Here is a 17,284-nt window from a genome sequence, read left to right on the forward strand (position 1 = left end):
TTCTAATATAGCCACATGCTTGCAACTTAATCAAGATTTTGTAATTTTGGGTAAATGCATAAGGAATCACTTTTACAAACGCAAAATAAATTTTAAAATGAAACTTTTCTTCATTTGACAGGGCAAGGTTTATAATATGCAGAATTCTTCATACTGAGACAATCAACAAAATTGAAAGGTTATGAGGTGCCAATTGGTTTCATTTACAATACTAGTTTATCTCAGTTCAGTTGAGAAGAAATAGTTGTGTTATTATGTTTCTTTTTTGTAACAATCTTTTTGACTTGTCCTCTGAGTAACTACTTTGAAGATAATGATACACCGTACAACAACTATTGTTATTCTCTTACTATTTGCTTAAGAAATTTTATTTTGTTTTCATAAAATAAAAATATAAGCAGATACAAAATTAGAGAATATACATCTAATTTTGCTAATAAAATGTTAGAATCAGTAAGAATAAAAAAAGTTTCTAGGGAAATCCTTTATTCCTTATTCTTTTGCCTTTTACTTGTTTATTCTTAAACTTGCAGAGTAGAGTCCTCTAACAGTTTAGATCTGTAGTGGGTACAGGTTAATTAACACAGTAGACTACCATTTCTCGTTCCCTTGGTAAATGCACTGACTGGCATTCATGCTGGGCTAAACGTCTGCAGCTAGTAGTTCTTCTCCAGGAGACTGGCATGGTTTTGCTCACACTAGGTGATCTAGATGCTGCCTCAGAGTCAATTTCTTTGCCCGAAACCTGATGTGACAGTCAAATATTACAGAAACAGTTGAAACATACAAGTGAAAAGAGAATTGCTATTTCCACAAAACTAAATTGAATGCTTTGCAATGACACATAAAAAATGGGTTGCTAAAAAAAAAAAGCATTGCTGTCAAATTAGAGGTAGGCCAATCAACTTTTAAAAACTGGAGTGGATTGTGGAAGGAGGCATTGAAAAAAATCAAGAGAGTTTTGCACTCAGATTGCTTTGCTGTTCCCTAAAGAAACCCAAATGGGAAACTGCAGCTCATACAGGATGGGTATTGTTTGTTAGGTGAAAAATCATACAGAGCTCCTCTCAGTACAGCAACACTCAGAACAAACAAACTGGGATACATTGAAAGACTGGCAAATAAATGTTCACGCCTGTATTTGAAGTTAAAATGTTTAAGGCACATATACCAATTTTTAACAATTAAGTGGTCTTGATCAAGTGGATGAGGTCTTCTAAAATGGTGAATGGGACATAAAGGAGCCATCAATGGGGAATTCTGTATGAAAGACTTAGATACATTGATCTGAGAAACTTCTCTTGGTCCCTGTTCTCTGAAAATATCCAGGAGTGAAATAGAATTCACACACAGAAAGGACAGAATCTTCAACTGACCCTCTCAAAAATAAAATCATGGTAGATCTAGAGCTCCTGGCACACCTAAGCCTTTACACACCTTCCTGTTCGTGAAATGTACAGTATTTACCACTCACTACAGAAGCACTGGGTTTGGGTAGTAGACACCGCCCTATGGTCCAGAAGGCTTCCTCAACAACCCGCTCCCCGACTTCAGTATTAAGAGCCTAGATCGCTTCTGTCCCACAAGACTGCTTGTGTGAACACCGAGAAGCTGGCCTTACCTTCTGCCGCTGCTGAATGTTGGCCACAGTGTCAGGCTGAAAGTCCAGCTTGTCTGTGCGGCACAGTTTCCAGTACAAGATGACGATGATCACTGTCACCACCAGCACTGGGATGACCACACCAACGATGAGCCACAGGTTGTTGCTCTGGGACTCCAGCGATGGCCTCTTCACCCTGTCCACAGCTGCAGAAGAGGAAGCAGAGGGTCTCAGTGATGCCTTCTAACTCACACACTGGTCTGGATGTGCCTCCTTCCAGGAGAAAGCCGGAGAGGGGCTGCCATTTCCGCTCAAGACAAGAGTATAGGTTTTACTCTCCAGATGACAGGAGATGAAATGCAGCAAACACACACAACACTAAAGGTGGCATGTGGAACACATCAGGGCCAGGATGACGTGTGAGGTATATCTGAAGGCTCGGGGCTAATTTAATGGCAAAGCTCAGTTGGTCCTGGGTTTCCTGACTTCTAGTTTATTCTACTAGTTCACCCCGAAATTCTCACTGCAGGGCGTTTCTATACCAAAGGTGGCCCTAAACAACATTGTTGTTGCTGTTGTTTTGGTACCGGGGATCAAACTCGGGTCCTTGCGCTTGCACAGCAGGCAGCGAAACCACTGAGCTAAATCCCAGGCCCAAAACAACATTGTTCAAAGCAGTTCTCCTCAAAAATGCTCACGGGGGCGCATGAGCCAAAACTAGGAGGTTTGGGAAAGGACATCCTCCCCTATCCCCAACCTCTCCTCTAAGGCCCTCACTTATCCAAAAACATTTATTAAGGGGGAGACACAGTTCTAAACACGGCAGACAAGGATGAACAAGCAGATAAACCCCTCAAGGATCACAGGTTCTGCCCAGCCATGGTGAGGCACCCTGTGATCCCAGCACTCGGGAGGCTGAGGCAGGAGGATTGTTATGAGTTTGAGGCCAGTCTGGGCTACATAGTGAGTTCAAGACCAGCCAATTGCATAGAGACTGTCACAAACAAAACAAAACAAAAAGAGCACAGGGTCTAGTGAGGGAAGGGAGAATCACTGAGGAAACAAATCATCAATGTTTTAGTGCAGAGTACTGTAGCACTGTACACCAAGAGGAACAACTAAGGCAACACAAAGTGAGCACAAAGGCAGTGGGTCATTACCACTTCAGCAGCTGGATGTTTACAGAGTCAGCACTGTCCACAGCAGCATCGATCATAGTAGCCAAAGGTGGGAACAACCCAAATGCCTATGCACAATTGAGCAGATAAACAAAACATGCAACATCCATACAGCAGATATCATCCAGCTTTTAAACGGGAAGGAAATGCCAATATACGCTACAACATGGATAAACCCTGGAAATGTTATGCTGAGCAAAAGAAGCCAGACACAAAAGGATAAATATCACATGATCCACTTCTATGAGGTACCTAAAACAGGCGAATTTATAGACACAGAAAGGACAGTGGTGACTGGGATTGGGGTACATGAGTGAAGGGGTCTTACTGAACAGGCAGTTTCTTTTGAAAGGATGGAAAACTCCAAGATGGACTGTAAGGATGGATGCAAACATTGTGAATGCAGTTCACACCACTGAACGGTGCAGTTAAAAGTGGTGAAAATGGTCGATTTTATGCGACATATATTTTACGACAAATTTTTTATATATAATCAGTCTACGGCCATACCACCCTGAACACGCCCAATGTCATCTGATCTCGGAAACCATTTTTTATACATAAGTAACGTGATCCTGAAATTTTTCTCAAGGAAGCTTCGAGGTTGGAACTGAAGTCCTAACCTATGGTTCATGGGCACTACCTTCAGCTTCTCTTCTGTGACTTACTCTGAGCCCTTGAAATACGCACTTTAATAGTAACTCCTTGAAGGCACCAATGTCAATTTTTTTTAATTAAATAAAAGAAAATCTTATTCCTTTGGACCCTGCCACTCCCAACTCACCCATACTCAGCTCTCTCATCTTTCACACCTTGGATGATCCTGCTTCCTCGCCTCTGTGCTCCCAAATTTATTTCACTGGCTCCTTGCCCACCCCTGCTCCCAGGATGGGGCCTTGTGTCCTCTGTGTCCTGGGTTCCTCCTCCCTCAGACTTGGCTTCCCATAAGGCTTAGTGCTTCTCCCATTCAGACCCAGTTGTGTAACCCAAATGTCCCTCTTTCTACCCAATCTTTTCATCCCTTATGGCTCTTTCCTAACAATACTAATCTCTCCTGTATCTAAAGTCTTTTGTTCTTCTTGTCTTTGTTTTGCAGATGGTGCCTTATTATTCTTTTAAAACACCTCTTATTACATAAATCTATCAGCTTGATACACCACACCACTTTGCACATTACTCTGGCCATGATGCCAAGTCTGCTCTGTTCAAATACATCTCAGTTATCGGGACTGTCTATACGCCTTCATCCCCTGCAATGGACCATCCCTCCCTTGGGATCCAAACGTCTCTGCCTGAAGATATAATAACTGAAAAGACTCTTGGGGCAGGTGTATGCTAAGAAAACGAGAGAGAGAGCAAGCCATCCCCATCCCACAGACTAGGAGACAGGGAAAATTACAGCAGAGAAAACAGAAGACATGGGAGAAAGTGACAAAGTGTTAAAAACTGATATTTTAAAATTTGTCTGAATTTAATTTATATTTGTAACTCAGGGCCGGGGATTTAGCTCAGTGGTTCCGCTGTCTGCCTCACAAGCACAAGGTCCCGAGTTCGATCCCCAGTACCCAAAAAAGTATATATATATATTTGTCATTCATTCGGCACAAAAATAACTGACAATATGAAAGTAGTGATGGCATCAACCAAGAAGCAGAGAGATATTATTCTTAGTTCTAACCTAATAAAACATCAGAGAGGCAGAGATGGGGGAAAGCGAGGTCTTGACACCAGTGTCCCCAAGGCACCTGGGCTGGTCCTAGTGCTGGCTGAGGCTTCCTTCTACCACCATCCCTGAAGTCCCAGGATTGTTGCCCACGTTTCTGGCATGAAACGGAAGAAGGAGGGGGTAAGACCAGGTGGGAGGAGGCTTGCAAGGCACCCATATCCTGCTGCAGCCACCCTTGTTTAAGATGCCAGCGGAGGGCAGACTCTGACAGCCAGGACTGTCACACACAGCTCGATGGCAGGCAGTGCTTTTGCTATTACTTTCTCACTGCTCTGGAACAGGCCACACTCCTGCGCCATCAGATCTCAAATACTCCAGCACTACCTGCCTAATGTGTCTCGTCCACTCTCTCCCTTCCTCTTCCATCAAATGGGGAAAGAACCTCCGGCTACCAAGGATAAGTTTGAAGCTGTCATTTTTTTCAAAACTGCTTTGTCTCCTGCACATTCTCAGTAAAGAGTTTTTCAGTACTATCAGACGCTAAGACATTTCCTGACCCCTTTATGGCTGGGAGCAAGTTTCACTGGGCTTTTACAAGGCCCATAGAGGAGACGTATCCACGGTAAAATACCAGGCTGGTTCATTAAGGTCTAGTTAGAGAAATGTGCTCTTCATGCTTCCCCTTTTCCTTCATTTTAAATGTGTATCCAAAATCTGAAAAGGTGGAAAAGAGGCACTGGGAGCAGCCACCGCCTGGCTGGCAGGCAGAAGCCAGGTCCTTTCCAACAATAATAAAAAAAGTAGCAAAATAACTCCTTCTAGACTGTGGAGCAGTGTGAGGATAGGGTGGGAGAGCAGTGGGACTGGAAAGGGCGAGGATCAAGGATTTCTTTGTGTTTGCAGACCCTGAAGGAAGCCAATAAACCCAGAGTGCCCCTCCCAGCTTCCTGTATGACTCACTGTTCCCACCAATGATTGGAACATGACACAGAGGATTTTGGAATAAAAGCAAAACAAGCACCTTATTTTACCTAAGACAAACATTTTTAAAAGAGAAATGGTACAGGCATTGGAGAAGGGAATTAAAGTTGATCCCAGCACTCAGGAGGCTGAAGCAGGAGAATCACCACCAGTTTGAGGCTAGCCTGGGCTACACAGTGAGTTCAAGGCCAGCCTGGACTAGTTGGTGAGACACTGTCTCCAAAATAAAAAAAAAGTTGATGTAAGATACAGTAACTCACTAATACTGTGGATACAAAACGGCTAGGTAGAAAATATAGCCCCACTGGCCAAGATAATAAGCAAATGAAATGTGCTTATTAAAAGAGGTCTCAGCAAATGAACTCTAACAATAGGCATCCTAGGCCAGGGGTGGTGGCTCACACCTGTAACCCCAGCAATGAGAGAGGCTGAGCCAGGAGGATCTCAAGTTCAAGTCCCTTCTGGGCAACTTAGCATGATCCTTTCTCAAAATTTAAAAAATAAAAATAAAACAAGGAATGAAGGGCAGGGGATTTAGCTCAGTGGTTCCGCCGCCTGCCTCACAAGCACAAGGACCTGAGTTCGATCCCCATTACCAAAACAAAAAAAAAACAAGGGATGAAGATGTAGCTCAGTGGCGAAGTGACCCTGGGTTTGATCCACAGAACTACCAAAAAAAAAAAACCAAACAAAGAAACCAAGCATTTTACATATAATGCCTGTTCATAAGTGTTTAAAACACAAGTCTAGTGTACACACATCAGAATACCATAACTTCACAGCTCACTGTCAGAACAATCCAGACAACACACCTCCTGAACTTACGCTGAGCAATAGTGCCTTGAATTCGGTATCCCAAGATGATGGCTGCTCTCTGGAGGTCGATCTTATTAATCAAATCAGAAGACGTGACGGCACTGAGTCTCTCTCCATCCTGATCCTCCACAAAGTAGATGAGCTGCACGGGATTGTCGTCTCCCTCCAGCCTGGACACATTCACCACCTGAGAGATCACAGGAGCCATCAGCATTGGGAAAGCTCATGTTTCCAGATGCCTTTCTTGGGCCACTTAATCCTGACTGTGTTGCCAGGAGTCATTCCAGGCCTCACAATAAGCTCCTTACACCGGCCAGAGCTCTGGATTGCCATGGCACTTGCCCTCAGTGGGAAGAGAGACCACAAGATGAAAGTTCCTCTGTGCAGAATACAAACATGCTTTGTCTGGCTCAGTGTCTTCTCTGAGACAATGGGGCCAGTGAGACATGCAGAACACAGGCTCGGCAACTCCAGGGAGTCTGGAATTGTTACCAAGGAGTTCCAACATGCTACCATGTCACGGGAGGGTGACGCTATCCTTCCACCTACAAATGGTTCCACCGAATCCATTCTTGAACCAATTAGCACTTCTTCCTCCCAAAACCTTAGAACCACTGCTATTTTGGGTAGACAGTTCTTTGGCAGAAAGAGATGTTAGCAGGATCCCTGCTCTCCACCTGCCATATGCCAGTAGCACCTGCCCCCTACCCACACAATGTGACAATCAAAATGTCTCCAGACATAATAAACCTTAGAAATTTGTGCTCTTGTGGGCCCAATAAAGCTCTGATTTACCCCAGAACTTCTGTGTGTGTGTGTGTGTGTGTGTGTGTGTTAAAGCACAGTCCTTTCACATCCATACTTAGAATCTAGTACATTTGGTATACTAAGTACTGCACGAAAACAGCATTTTATTTTATTGCCATTTCTCTTAATAACATGCAATCATTTTATTGCCCCTCTAGACTCCAGCAAAACACTGGGCTGGTGTTCTGAGAAAAGGGTCAACAAATGCTTTATCTCACACGTGCAACTGGAATTTTTGATCTGTACATTTGCTGTTGGCAAAACACAGCTGCTACTTCACTATCCATACATATTTCTGTGACACCACCCTGCACTCTGCAACAGCAACTGGACCCACCCTTGGCCATAGAAAAACTTCTGGCAATTCAACAGTTTCTTGATTTCACTGTGAACTCCTTCTTCAAGATCATGTCCCAAGATCCTTCACGACTCAGGCCTGAACTCTAAGCCCTCAAGAATGTGCCTTAGTCTTCATCCTTTGTCCTATCTTTTGCTTGGTGTTTTGAGGCCAGTTTCCCAACCACATCTACTCCCTAACCACCTACCCCACCCTACAATGTGCTGGAACAATGTGTTCTCAGCTTGGGAATGAAGCACTATCAAAGGGCTATTGGGAATTTAGGGTATGATATCTACCTGTCCCTCTACCATCTGCTGATTCATTCTATTAAAAAGTTCAGGTAAATTTAGAAAATATGGTTTCTCCTTATAGAAATTACAGCCACCTTGATTATAGACATCAGAAAGTCTCACTCCAATATCCTTTCTAGGTGATTGCGAATCAGACTCAAACCTGGAACCATGACAAGCACAATACCCCAGGGTCACCACTTTGGGTAATATTTTCAATTTCATCTTAAAAATCAGATTCCGGGGCTGGACATGTAGCTCAGTGGTAGAGCACTTGCCTCGCAGGCATGAGACCTGATCCCCAGCACCACAAAACAAGCGAGCAAAGCACAAAATTAGTTTCTGATCAAAATCACACGCTCACTATTGACATTATATGGCCCATTGGAAAAATTCTGAAAAACACATGCAAAAAAGTATAAAGAAAAAAACAAGTATTCCCTGAAATTCAACTAATGAAAGCAAACCACCATAAACATTTTGGCATCCTTCTCCCCTGGAATTCTATGTTAATTTTTGGATTATACTGCATATATCCCTCTGTAGTCTCTTTTAATTTGAGCATTTTCTTATATATCACTCACTAATTTTTTTAAAAAAACAGGCTGCATCAAACTTTTTTAAAAAGCAGGCTGCATCATATTCCAGCATGTAAGGATTTACTATTTATCCATTCCCCAAATGCTGGACACTTAAGCCAGTCTGAGATTTTCACACTGACACAGTGGGGAGCCTTGTGCTACTCTATGCAGATCCTCATCTACATCATCATGCTTGGTCACTGAGGACAGAGGGGAGCAGAACGTAGTTTGTAAGCAATCTGCCACACAGCACCTGTCACCTGGGCTGTATTTCCATCTGACAGTCTCTGAGTATGGAGTCTGATTGTGCTCTATGGTTTCTTCATGTGCATAAATTAACCATTCTCAGACCCTTAGCTCTACAAAGCCAAGGGCTGTTGAATAAGGCACAGCTTTTATAATTCATTTTAGTTTTTAGTCTTTGTTTTATGCTTATTTGCTCAATGGTTATTCTTGTGGTTATTAGTTCACACATTTCTCTAGAGTTACTATGGCTGGCAAAAGTACTACTTCAGGGGTAGCAGAGTCCAGTGCTAAGAGGGAAACATTTGGTGCAAGTGATGGCAGACAAGGGTACCAATTCTAGGCAAAACTGTCACCTTCATCCTCCCAAGGTAACTTTGGCATCTTTTTCTCCAGTGCCCCTACACCACCCACCTCCCACCCCTGCCTCCCAACCCTACCCTGCACTTCTGAGTTTCACCCTGGCCTCCTGGTTCTGAAATTCCACAGCTCTCAATACCCCATTTATTTTCCTGGCCCTCCACGTCAGCAGTAGGTAGAGAAAAAAAAAAAAGCCCTGACCTCTGGGCTTCTGTGAGTATGTGCATTTAAAATGGGTCACTTTTCAATTCAAACAAATCTGTCTTTTGCAACGGGCCTGCAATTTACCAAAGTGAAGATCCGTGGAAACAAACTGGGTTGTCAGGAGGTAGAGGGATGAAATGCTAGAACAGAGGGCAGAAAGCATCCCTCCTGGCCAGAAGTGCAATCCCAATATCCAGGAAGCTGAGGCAGGAAGATGCGGTGAGTTTGAGGCCAACCTGGGCTACATAGTGAGTTCAAGGCCAGCCTGGACTATACCAAGAGACCTATCTCAAAAAACAAAAAACAAAACAAAAACCAGCAGCCCTCTTTCCGTCTCTTAGGTCTTTTCCAGATGAGTGATTCATCTCTACAATGCCATCAGTGATACTTACCACTCCATATTTGGCTACATTTTTGATAATTAAAAAACTACTCTTTGATGAAGGTCATTCGATAGTACAGGAACCACTGACAGTTTTCCCCCTATGCTCCCTAGGGTCTAAGGCTAAAACAACCACTTTATAAGGTTAATATTTGCCTGGACTCTAGTTGACCCACATGCTGCCACATTCAGTTGCTTCCTGTCCAGATCAGAACTTCCTCTGGCATTTGCTATTTCCAGGATAAAACAGCAGGTTTTCAGTCTCTCCCTCCCCTCCTCTAAGAGACAGTACCTGTACCACGCTGTTGCCGGCAGCCACTGTGGCCCTCCTCCACACGCGCCTCCGGGCGGGCACCTCACTGAGCAGCTGGGCCAGCTTGCGCTCCATCTCTGCCTGAAACACTTCACTCTGTAGCTGCTTCTCCATGACACCCAGGAGGACTGTGGGCAACAGGGAACACATGGCACCCAAAGCAAGTTAGTGGTGGGAGGAGGCGTGAGTGTGTGTGAGTGTGTGTGTATAAAACGAATGCCCCTAGAGGAGGCATTAACATGGAGAGAAACACCACAAACAGGCCGAGGAGGGCACAGGAAGCCCTCTCCTCTCATCTGCAGCTCCCTGCTCAAAGTGTTGCACAGCCTGGTGGCCAGAAGCCCCAGGAATTCAGCCCTGGGAGCTCTGGAGCAGTGTTTACATCAGATCAAACATTTTGTCATCTGCCCTTATCTCAGAACTTCTGCAAGCAGCCTGAGTCTTTATCTTGTCTTAAAAGAGACTCATAAACTAATTTGAGGAAAGGGTGCCTGCCTATCTTCTGCTATCTGCCTTAGACAAGATCACCTACAGAGATAATCTGATTATCAGCGTGGGGGGGGGGCAGCATGCACCTTTCAGCCAGAACTACTTCCAGTCCTCTTTGAGGTACAACCATGAGAAGAAAAAGAGAGAGAGAGAGAGAGAAAGAGAGAGAGAGATATAACCACGGGCAAGTCTCTTAATCGCTATGAAAATCATTTGGAAAATGAGGTACAGGCACCATGCAAAGGGGTGGGCCCCCGCCATGGGATGTTGTGTGTTAAGTAGGAATTTGCAAGGTTTGGGAATCCCACAAGCGGTGATCGCTCCCTGAGACCAGGACTGTGCTGCTTGTGCGCTGGGCATCCGTTAGGCTTCTGGGACCAGGTCAGACCAACTTTCTCTGGAACAAGCTTGCTCTAAATAGCTGACCCGGGCCCCTGAGATGGCTTGCAAGCTATCTTGATCATCCTTATAAAGCCACACAAATAACACTTTTAGGGAAAAATAGATCTCTGCTTTTGAACCTCATCCTGCTCTGGGTCAAGAGATTGTCCTTTCCAGGGAGACTCTCCCCCACACTTGATGTATGGATTTCACAGAAGATCAATCCTTTTTTGTGCCATAACTCTATGGGACACATTCCCACAGCCCATCTGAATTCTTTTCTCATTCATTCTTTGCCAAGAATTTAAAGTACATTTTGCCCTGATTTTAGGCAACGGGAAAGGCCTGTCATTCTCAATATACCCACACAGATTTCTTATTCTTAATGTTCTCAAGACGTAAGTTCAACGTACCTGTTCTCACCCACGAGGACTTCAGTAACTGAGATAAGTTGAGCTGTGGGTACTGGAAGGCTGCACAAAGGAAAGAGTCCAGGAAGGGGAGAAATTGGTGAGAAGCAAATCAGCAACAGTCGAAAGGGCAGTGTCCTGAGGGCTCAGGGAAGTCACAACAACTGTCCTTCCCACAATGCTTTGCTCTAAGTATGGGAGGACAAAATGCCAGGTCAGTGTGAGGACTTGGACAGAGAGCAGTTTCTGAGTGTAACAGTGTCTAGGAGAGAGAGGGATAAAGAAATCAAGGCTCTTCCTCAGCCCCATCAAGGACACAGCTTCCCAGAGGGGTTACCCCCAAGTCCTGTGAACATCACTGTTCCAGAGCAGTGCGTCCAGACTCTGTCCCCTCAGAGCCCTGGGCATTCCCAGCAAGGACTTGGGGTAAAGTGACAACATGTCCTGGCCTGTCTGGTTACAGTCACAGCACACCCCTGCCGCCCAGCACACTTAGGATTTTAGCCGAACTACACTGCATTGCTGAAAGTACTAGACCCAAATGACAGCTTTATCCCTGTCTACTCTTCTATTTTACAGGTTTTTAAAATTTTATTAACAATACACTGAAAAACATTACAAATCATTAGGCCATTATGAATCATTTCCTTTCTGACAAAGAATTTGATTTCTTTTTTTTTTTTTTGGTCTCAATTTCAACTCTGGAATCTACTATTTTTGCAGTGACCACTCCCCCTTCCTCCTGCAACACCTCCAGTTGCACTGTGAATCTAACCACTTCCACCAGGATGAAAGGTTTCCTTTTCATTTATTATTTTTTATTTTTAAATTTATATGTAGTAAAATTCTCCCCTTTTGGCTTCCGGTTTTCCCTGTTTTGATGAATGCAGGCAGTCGTACACCCACCACTGCAGTGAGGACACAGGGAGTTCCATCACCCCAAAACACCCCATCAGCCTCCCCTTTTCAGTCACTTTTGCTCCCATCATCCACAGATCTGTTCTCTACCTAGAGGTTAGCCTCTTCTAGGACTGGGGTACTTTTTTGGTTTGGTTTGAGACTTTTTATTTGTTCATTTGCTTTTTTCTCTCTCTCTGTTCATTTGTTTTTTGTGGTACTAGGGATTAAACCCAGAACCTCACATGTGTCCGGCAAACACTGAGTTACACGGTCAGCCTTTTCTTTTGCTTTTTTTTTTTTCTTTTGAGACAAAGTCTTGCTAAGTTTCCCAGGCTAACTTTGAACTCAAGATCCTCCTGCTTCAGCCTCCCCAATAGCTGGGATGATAGGAGTGCCCCATCATACTTACGCTTGGAGTACTTTATAATAGCATCTCTTTACTCTCAAAAGCAAAAAGTAAAAAGAGGCACAGTGACTGAGCAAGGTTCCTAAGGCCCACCCTGGTTGGAATCTGGGAAGTTCTGATTTCATGTGATTATACTCTGGGACTTCAATCAAACACCCCCTTTAAAAGAAAGACCTCTGTGAGACCACTCTGTATGATGTTACCATGGTGGATACAAGTCTATGTGTATTTGTCCAAATCCATAGAATGTACACCGCCAAGAGTGAGCTCAACATAAAGTATGGACTCTGGTGACAGTGGCATAGGTTCACAGGCTATAACAAATGGCCACTCGGCAGGGAGCTGGTGATGGGAGAAGCTGTTAGACAGGGCCGTGGGGGACAGGGGAAATCTCCATACCTTTGGAGCACTTTTGCTGTGACCCCAAAACTGCTCTAAGACACTCTAAGATTAAAAGTATTTTTTAAAAAGAACTCCACCGACAGTAATACCCATGGCCACTTCTCCCATCCCCCAAGGGGTATGGAACTCACGTTCTGCGATCTGCAGCACCGGGTACCCCAGGTAGAAGCTGAACTCCACCACACTCAGGTTTCTGAGCACCTCGCTCACCTCTGACCCATTCAGAAATCCCTGTGCACTTCTAACAGCAAAGATGATGTTGACTGGGCCCCGCCGGGGCGCCACCCTGGAAGAGCCCATGGTGACATTCAAGACCTGAAAGAAGGAAGTAAGAAGAAGCTTCTAAAATGAAACAGTCAGCTGACAGCCTGACCACGTGGTCTCTCTCACAGGTACTCTGATCACTTTTTTTTTTAAAGGTGGTAAAGTTTTCTCAAGGAAGAGAAACTGGCTTTGTAATCTGGTTCCCTTTTACAAGACTTTCAACACTCAGCTTACTGAACTGCTTTTTGTATTAAGTGATGAACCACATACATGTATATATACTCATTCCCCCTCTGCTTCTACCTCAAATCCCACTGAAATAACAATAAATTGAATGAAGGGGGAAAATCCACAACAGCCCTGGGAATGCAAGAAAGCCAAATGTGCTGTCAAGTTTCTGGAAGATGGAAAGGACAGGATCATACTGAAATAAACCAGAACAGAGGGAAGCAAGACCAAAACATACACAGGCACAGCTGGGAGTCCCCCCAGCAGGTCCAGGAGGAACTCAGGTTGGAAGTGGGCTCCAGAGCCCAGGCCTAATTAGCATAATTAATTAAAACTCTGCAGGCCCAAGAGCTGAGTCAATCACCTCCTCCTCTTTCCCTTCCAACTGCCACACCCAGGCTGGCACAGACCTAGCAGCCACACATCTCCCAGGAGAGCTGGGAGAACTGAGGTAGGTGACCCCCTGCCCGAGGGGACTGAAAGGCTCTCATGGATCCAGATTTCAAGCAAGAGGGAGGCAGGGACAGGTAAACTCTGAGGCACACCAGGGCATGCAAGAAACAAAGAGGGAAAGAAAAGAAAGGAAGCTCTGCCCTGAAACCCTCAGCAGTGCTCACCCGCAGAGTACCTTCTTGTCCTGACCCTGGGGCAGCCCAGCCCAACACACTGCAGGGAGAAAGAAGCCCGTGCCCCTACATCCTGCCCAGTTCCCAGAGCACTGATGAGGTCTCCCATCAGGGGACAATGCTGACACAGAAATGGGCCCCATGGCTGAGGAGGAAAGCTGGACCAGCAGCCAAAATTAACATCCTGGTTCTGCATCCCTAACAAGCAACCAATCAGCAATCTCCACACATTTACAGGGAACCAACAGTTCAAGGCAAAGCACCAAGATCAATGCACAGATGGAGGACTGCAGAAAAAAACAGGTCGGAAGTGGAAGGCAGATTATTTAAAGCCCTAGTTAAGGCCCTCGAAGACTGAAGGGATCCCTGCATTATCAAAGGAAAGGCTGCAGGGAAAAAGGAGATGAGAAAAAGGGGGGAAAAATGATTACTGAAAAAAATTGAACAGAAGGATTGAATCGTGTAACGGCCACAGCAGATGACTAAATTAATGACCTGCAGGGTAGGGTGTAGAAAATCACTGAAAAATAGACAATAAAAGATGGAAAATATAAGGACAAAAATAAGAAAGGTAGAAGGCAAACCCAAAAATGCCAAAATCTAGTTAACATGCACTGCAAAAGAGGAAGCAAAAAATAAAAAATATGGGGGGGGGGGGTCAAAGATATAAAAATATCAAGTTTCCATGTGAGAATCCGTCTCCTCTGGCTCTGACTGAAGCACTGTATCCTCTTATTCCATAAAACAGGCAGAGCATCCCTTATCTGAAAATCTGAAGCTCTCCAAAATCCGAAGTTTTTTGAGTACCAGTGCGATGTTCAAAGGTTCCCAATTTTAGAGACCTTTAGATTTTTACACTGGAAGTTCAATCAATGAAGTCTATACAAATATTCCAAAAATCTAAAAACTCCCAAATCTGAAACACTTCTGGCCCTGTGCATTTCAGATATGCATTTTCATACTCAAGCTGTATGAAGACCCCAGTATGCTGGCTCATTCCCCTACTGGGTATCATTCTCTTCAAGATGTTCTTGAATTTCTGGCTTGAGGTCCTCCTCTCTTTTTTTTTTTTTTGGTACCGGGGATCAAACTCAGGTCCTTGCACTTGTGCAGCAGGCAGCAAAACCACTGAGCTAAATCACCAGCCCAAGATGTTCTTGAATTTCTGGCATGAGGTCCTCCTCTTATGGGGCCCCATCCCTGAGCTCCCTGGTTGTCAGTGGCTCTACAATCTCCATGGAGGCTCAGCACATTCATGCCATGTAGACACCATGCCATAGAAGGACATCAACCCAACCCACATGAACTAGATTTCCTCCAGTGGAGGGAATAAGGGTAAAGCACGTCGAAAATGAAGCACAAAGAACCATTTTTCTTTAAAGAACACTGCATTCTGTTCTGCATCCGGCAACATCCTCACCTGTACAGTGAGATTATACGTGCCCTGCTGGTGCTTTCTCACTTCAAACAGAGCTGTCATCAGGCCTTTCTCCAGGCGCTGGGTGAAGTTGCAGAAGCTGATATCCACACTTGGAGGCACAAACTGAAGTACTGAAAAGAAGGACAGCAATCAAAGCCCCAGGAACAAGGTGTTTCTTTTTTTTTTTTTTTTTTGGTACCGGGGATCGAACTCAGGTCCTTGAGCTTGCAAGGCAGGCGACAGAACAACTGAGCTAAATCTCCAGCCCAAAGATTTGTTTTGGCTCATGGTTTTTTGTTTTCTTTTTTTCGTACCGGAAATCGAACTCGGGTCATTGCGCTTGCGCAGCAGGCGGCGAAACCACTGAGCTAAATCCCCAGCCCCTAACAAGGTGTTTCTTAAGGATTAAAGAATGAAGAGAGAAAAGAGAACCGCACTGCAATCAACTAATTCATCCGAAGCACAAGTTTAAGTGTTATTTTTTTTTTGGTACCAGGGATTGAACTCGGGTCCTTGCACTTGCAAGGCAGGCGCCGGAAACAATGAGCTAAATCCCCGGCCCCCTAAGTGTTATATTTTAAGATAATCTTTTAAAATACATTTTTATTTTTAATTAACACATAGTAATTGTATATATTTATATATTTATTCAATATATGAATATGTTAGTGATCAGATCAGGATAACTGGCATTATCTGCAACCTCAGACATTTATCATTTATTTGTGTTGAAAATATTCAAAATCTTCTCTGTTTTGAAATATACAATTAATTGCTGTCAACCACAGTTATCCCACAGTGCCACAGAACATTAGAAGTTATTCTTCCTGTTCAACTGTACCCCTATAGCTATTAACCTTCCTCTCTCCATTACTCCTTCCCAAAGCACTTCCCAGTCTCTAATACTCACTATTCTACATTCTACTTCTTTAGGATTCGCTTGTTAGTTTCTATATATAAGTGGGCACATGGGGCTTTCTCTTCCTGACTTATTTTACATAACATAATGTCCTCCAGTTCTCTATCCATGTTGCTGCAAATGAGAGGAATTCATTCTTCTTTGCAGCTGAACAATATTCTATTGTGTATACACACTGCATTTTCTTAACCCATTCATATGTCAATGAACACCTAGGTTAGGTTGATTCCACATCTTCATTATTTGTGAACAGAGCTGCAATTCAACATGTGAGTGCAGATGCCTTTTTGACATACTGATCCCAATTCCTTTATCCAGTAGTGGAATTCCTGGTCCATGTGACAGTTTAATTTCTAGTGTTATGAGGAATTTTTTTTTTTTTTGGTACCACGGATCGAACTCGGGTCCTTGCACTTGCACAGCAGGTGGCAAAACCACTGAGCTAAATCCCCAGCCCTATTTTGAGGAATCTTAATACTGCTTTCCATAATGGCTATGCCAACTTACCTTCCCACCAACAGTGTATGAGAGTCCCCCTTTCTCCCCATCCTCGACAGCAGCGCTGGTTGTTTTGGGGGTTTTTTCACAATAACCATTCTAATGAAGGTGAGATACCTTGGTTTTGATTTGCATTTTCCTGATTAGTGATACTGAGCATTTTTCAAATATTTTTGGCCATTTTTAGGTCCTCCTCTGAGAAATATCCATTTAGGTCATTTGCCCATTTTCCAGTGGGATTACTTGAGGTTCTGCTGTTGAGTTCCTTTTTGCTGCTGAAGTTCCTTATATATTCTGGAAATGAATCCCTTGTTAGCAAATAGTCTGAAAATATTTTCTCCCATTCTGTACTCTCTTCACTCTGATAGTTTCCTTTGCTGTATAGAAGCTTTTCAGTTTAAGGTAACCCCGTTTGTCAATTTTTGCTTTTGTTGGCTATGCTTTTGTGGTCATACTTAATAAATCTTTGCCCACGGGCCAGGGATTTAGCTCAGTGGTTCTGCCGCCTGCCTTGCAAGTGCAAGGACCCAAGTTCGATCCCCGGTACCAAAAAAAAAAAAATACAATAAATCTTTGCCCA

At 44.0% G+C, this 17,284-nt stretch overlaps 1 protein-coding gene across 3 annotated transcripts in view; it reads right to left on the reverse strand.

Annotated features, from left to right (window-relative positions):
• The window catches only part of Kiaa1549 (KIAA1549 ortholog), a 151,125-nt gene that overhangs the window by 58,864 nt on the left and 74,977 nt on the right, over positions 1-17,284 (reverse strand). For all 3 annotated transcript variants that reach the window (XR_015449117.1, XM_087205903.1, XM_087205902.1), the window contains exons 5-10: positions 15,288-15,418; positions 12,881-13,064; positions 11,045-11,104; positions 9,741-9,889; positions 6,251-6,428; positions 1,622-1,806 (exon numbers count right to left, since the gene is read on the reverse strand). Coding sequence is in view for 2 of the 3 variants with exons in the window: in XM_087205903.1 (XP_087062029.1) it covers positions 1,622-1,806; positions 6,251-6,428; positions 9,741-9,889; positions 11,045-11,104; positions 12,881-13,064; positions 15,288-15,418 (887 nt within the window). In the remaining variant the exon portion in view is untranslated. The remainder of the gene's footprint in view (positions 1-1,621; positions 1,807-6,250; positions 6,429-9,740; positions 9,890-11,044; positions 11,105-12,880; positions 13,065-15,287; positions 15,419-17,284) is intronic.

Source organism: Heterocephalus glaber, unplaced genomic scaffold, assembly GCF_053883595.1.
Source record: "Heterocephalus glaber isolate CG9 unplaced genomic scaffold, H.glaber_assembly_v1.0 deba00000621, whole genome shotgun sequence".
NCBI lineage: Eukaryota > Metazoa > Chordata > Mammalia > Rodentia > Bathyergidae > Heterocephalus > Heterocephalus glaber.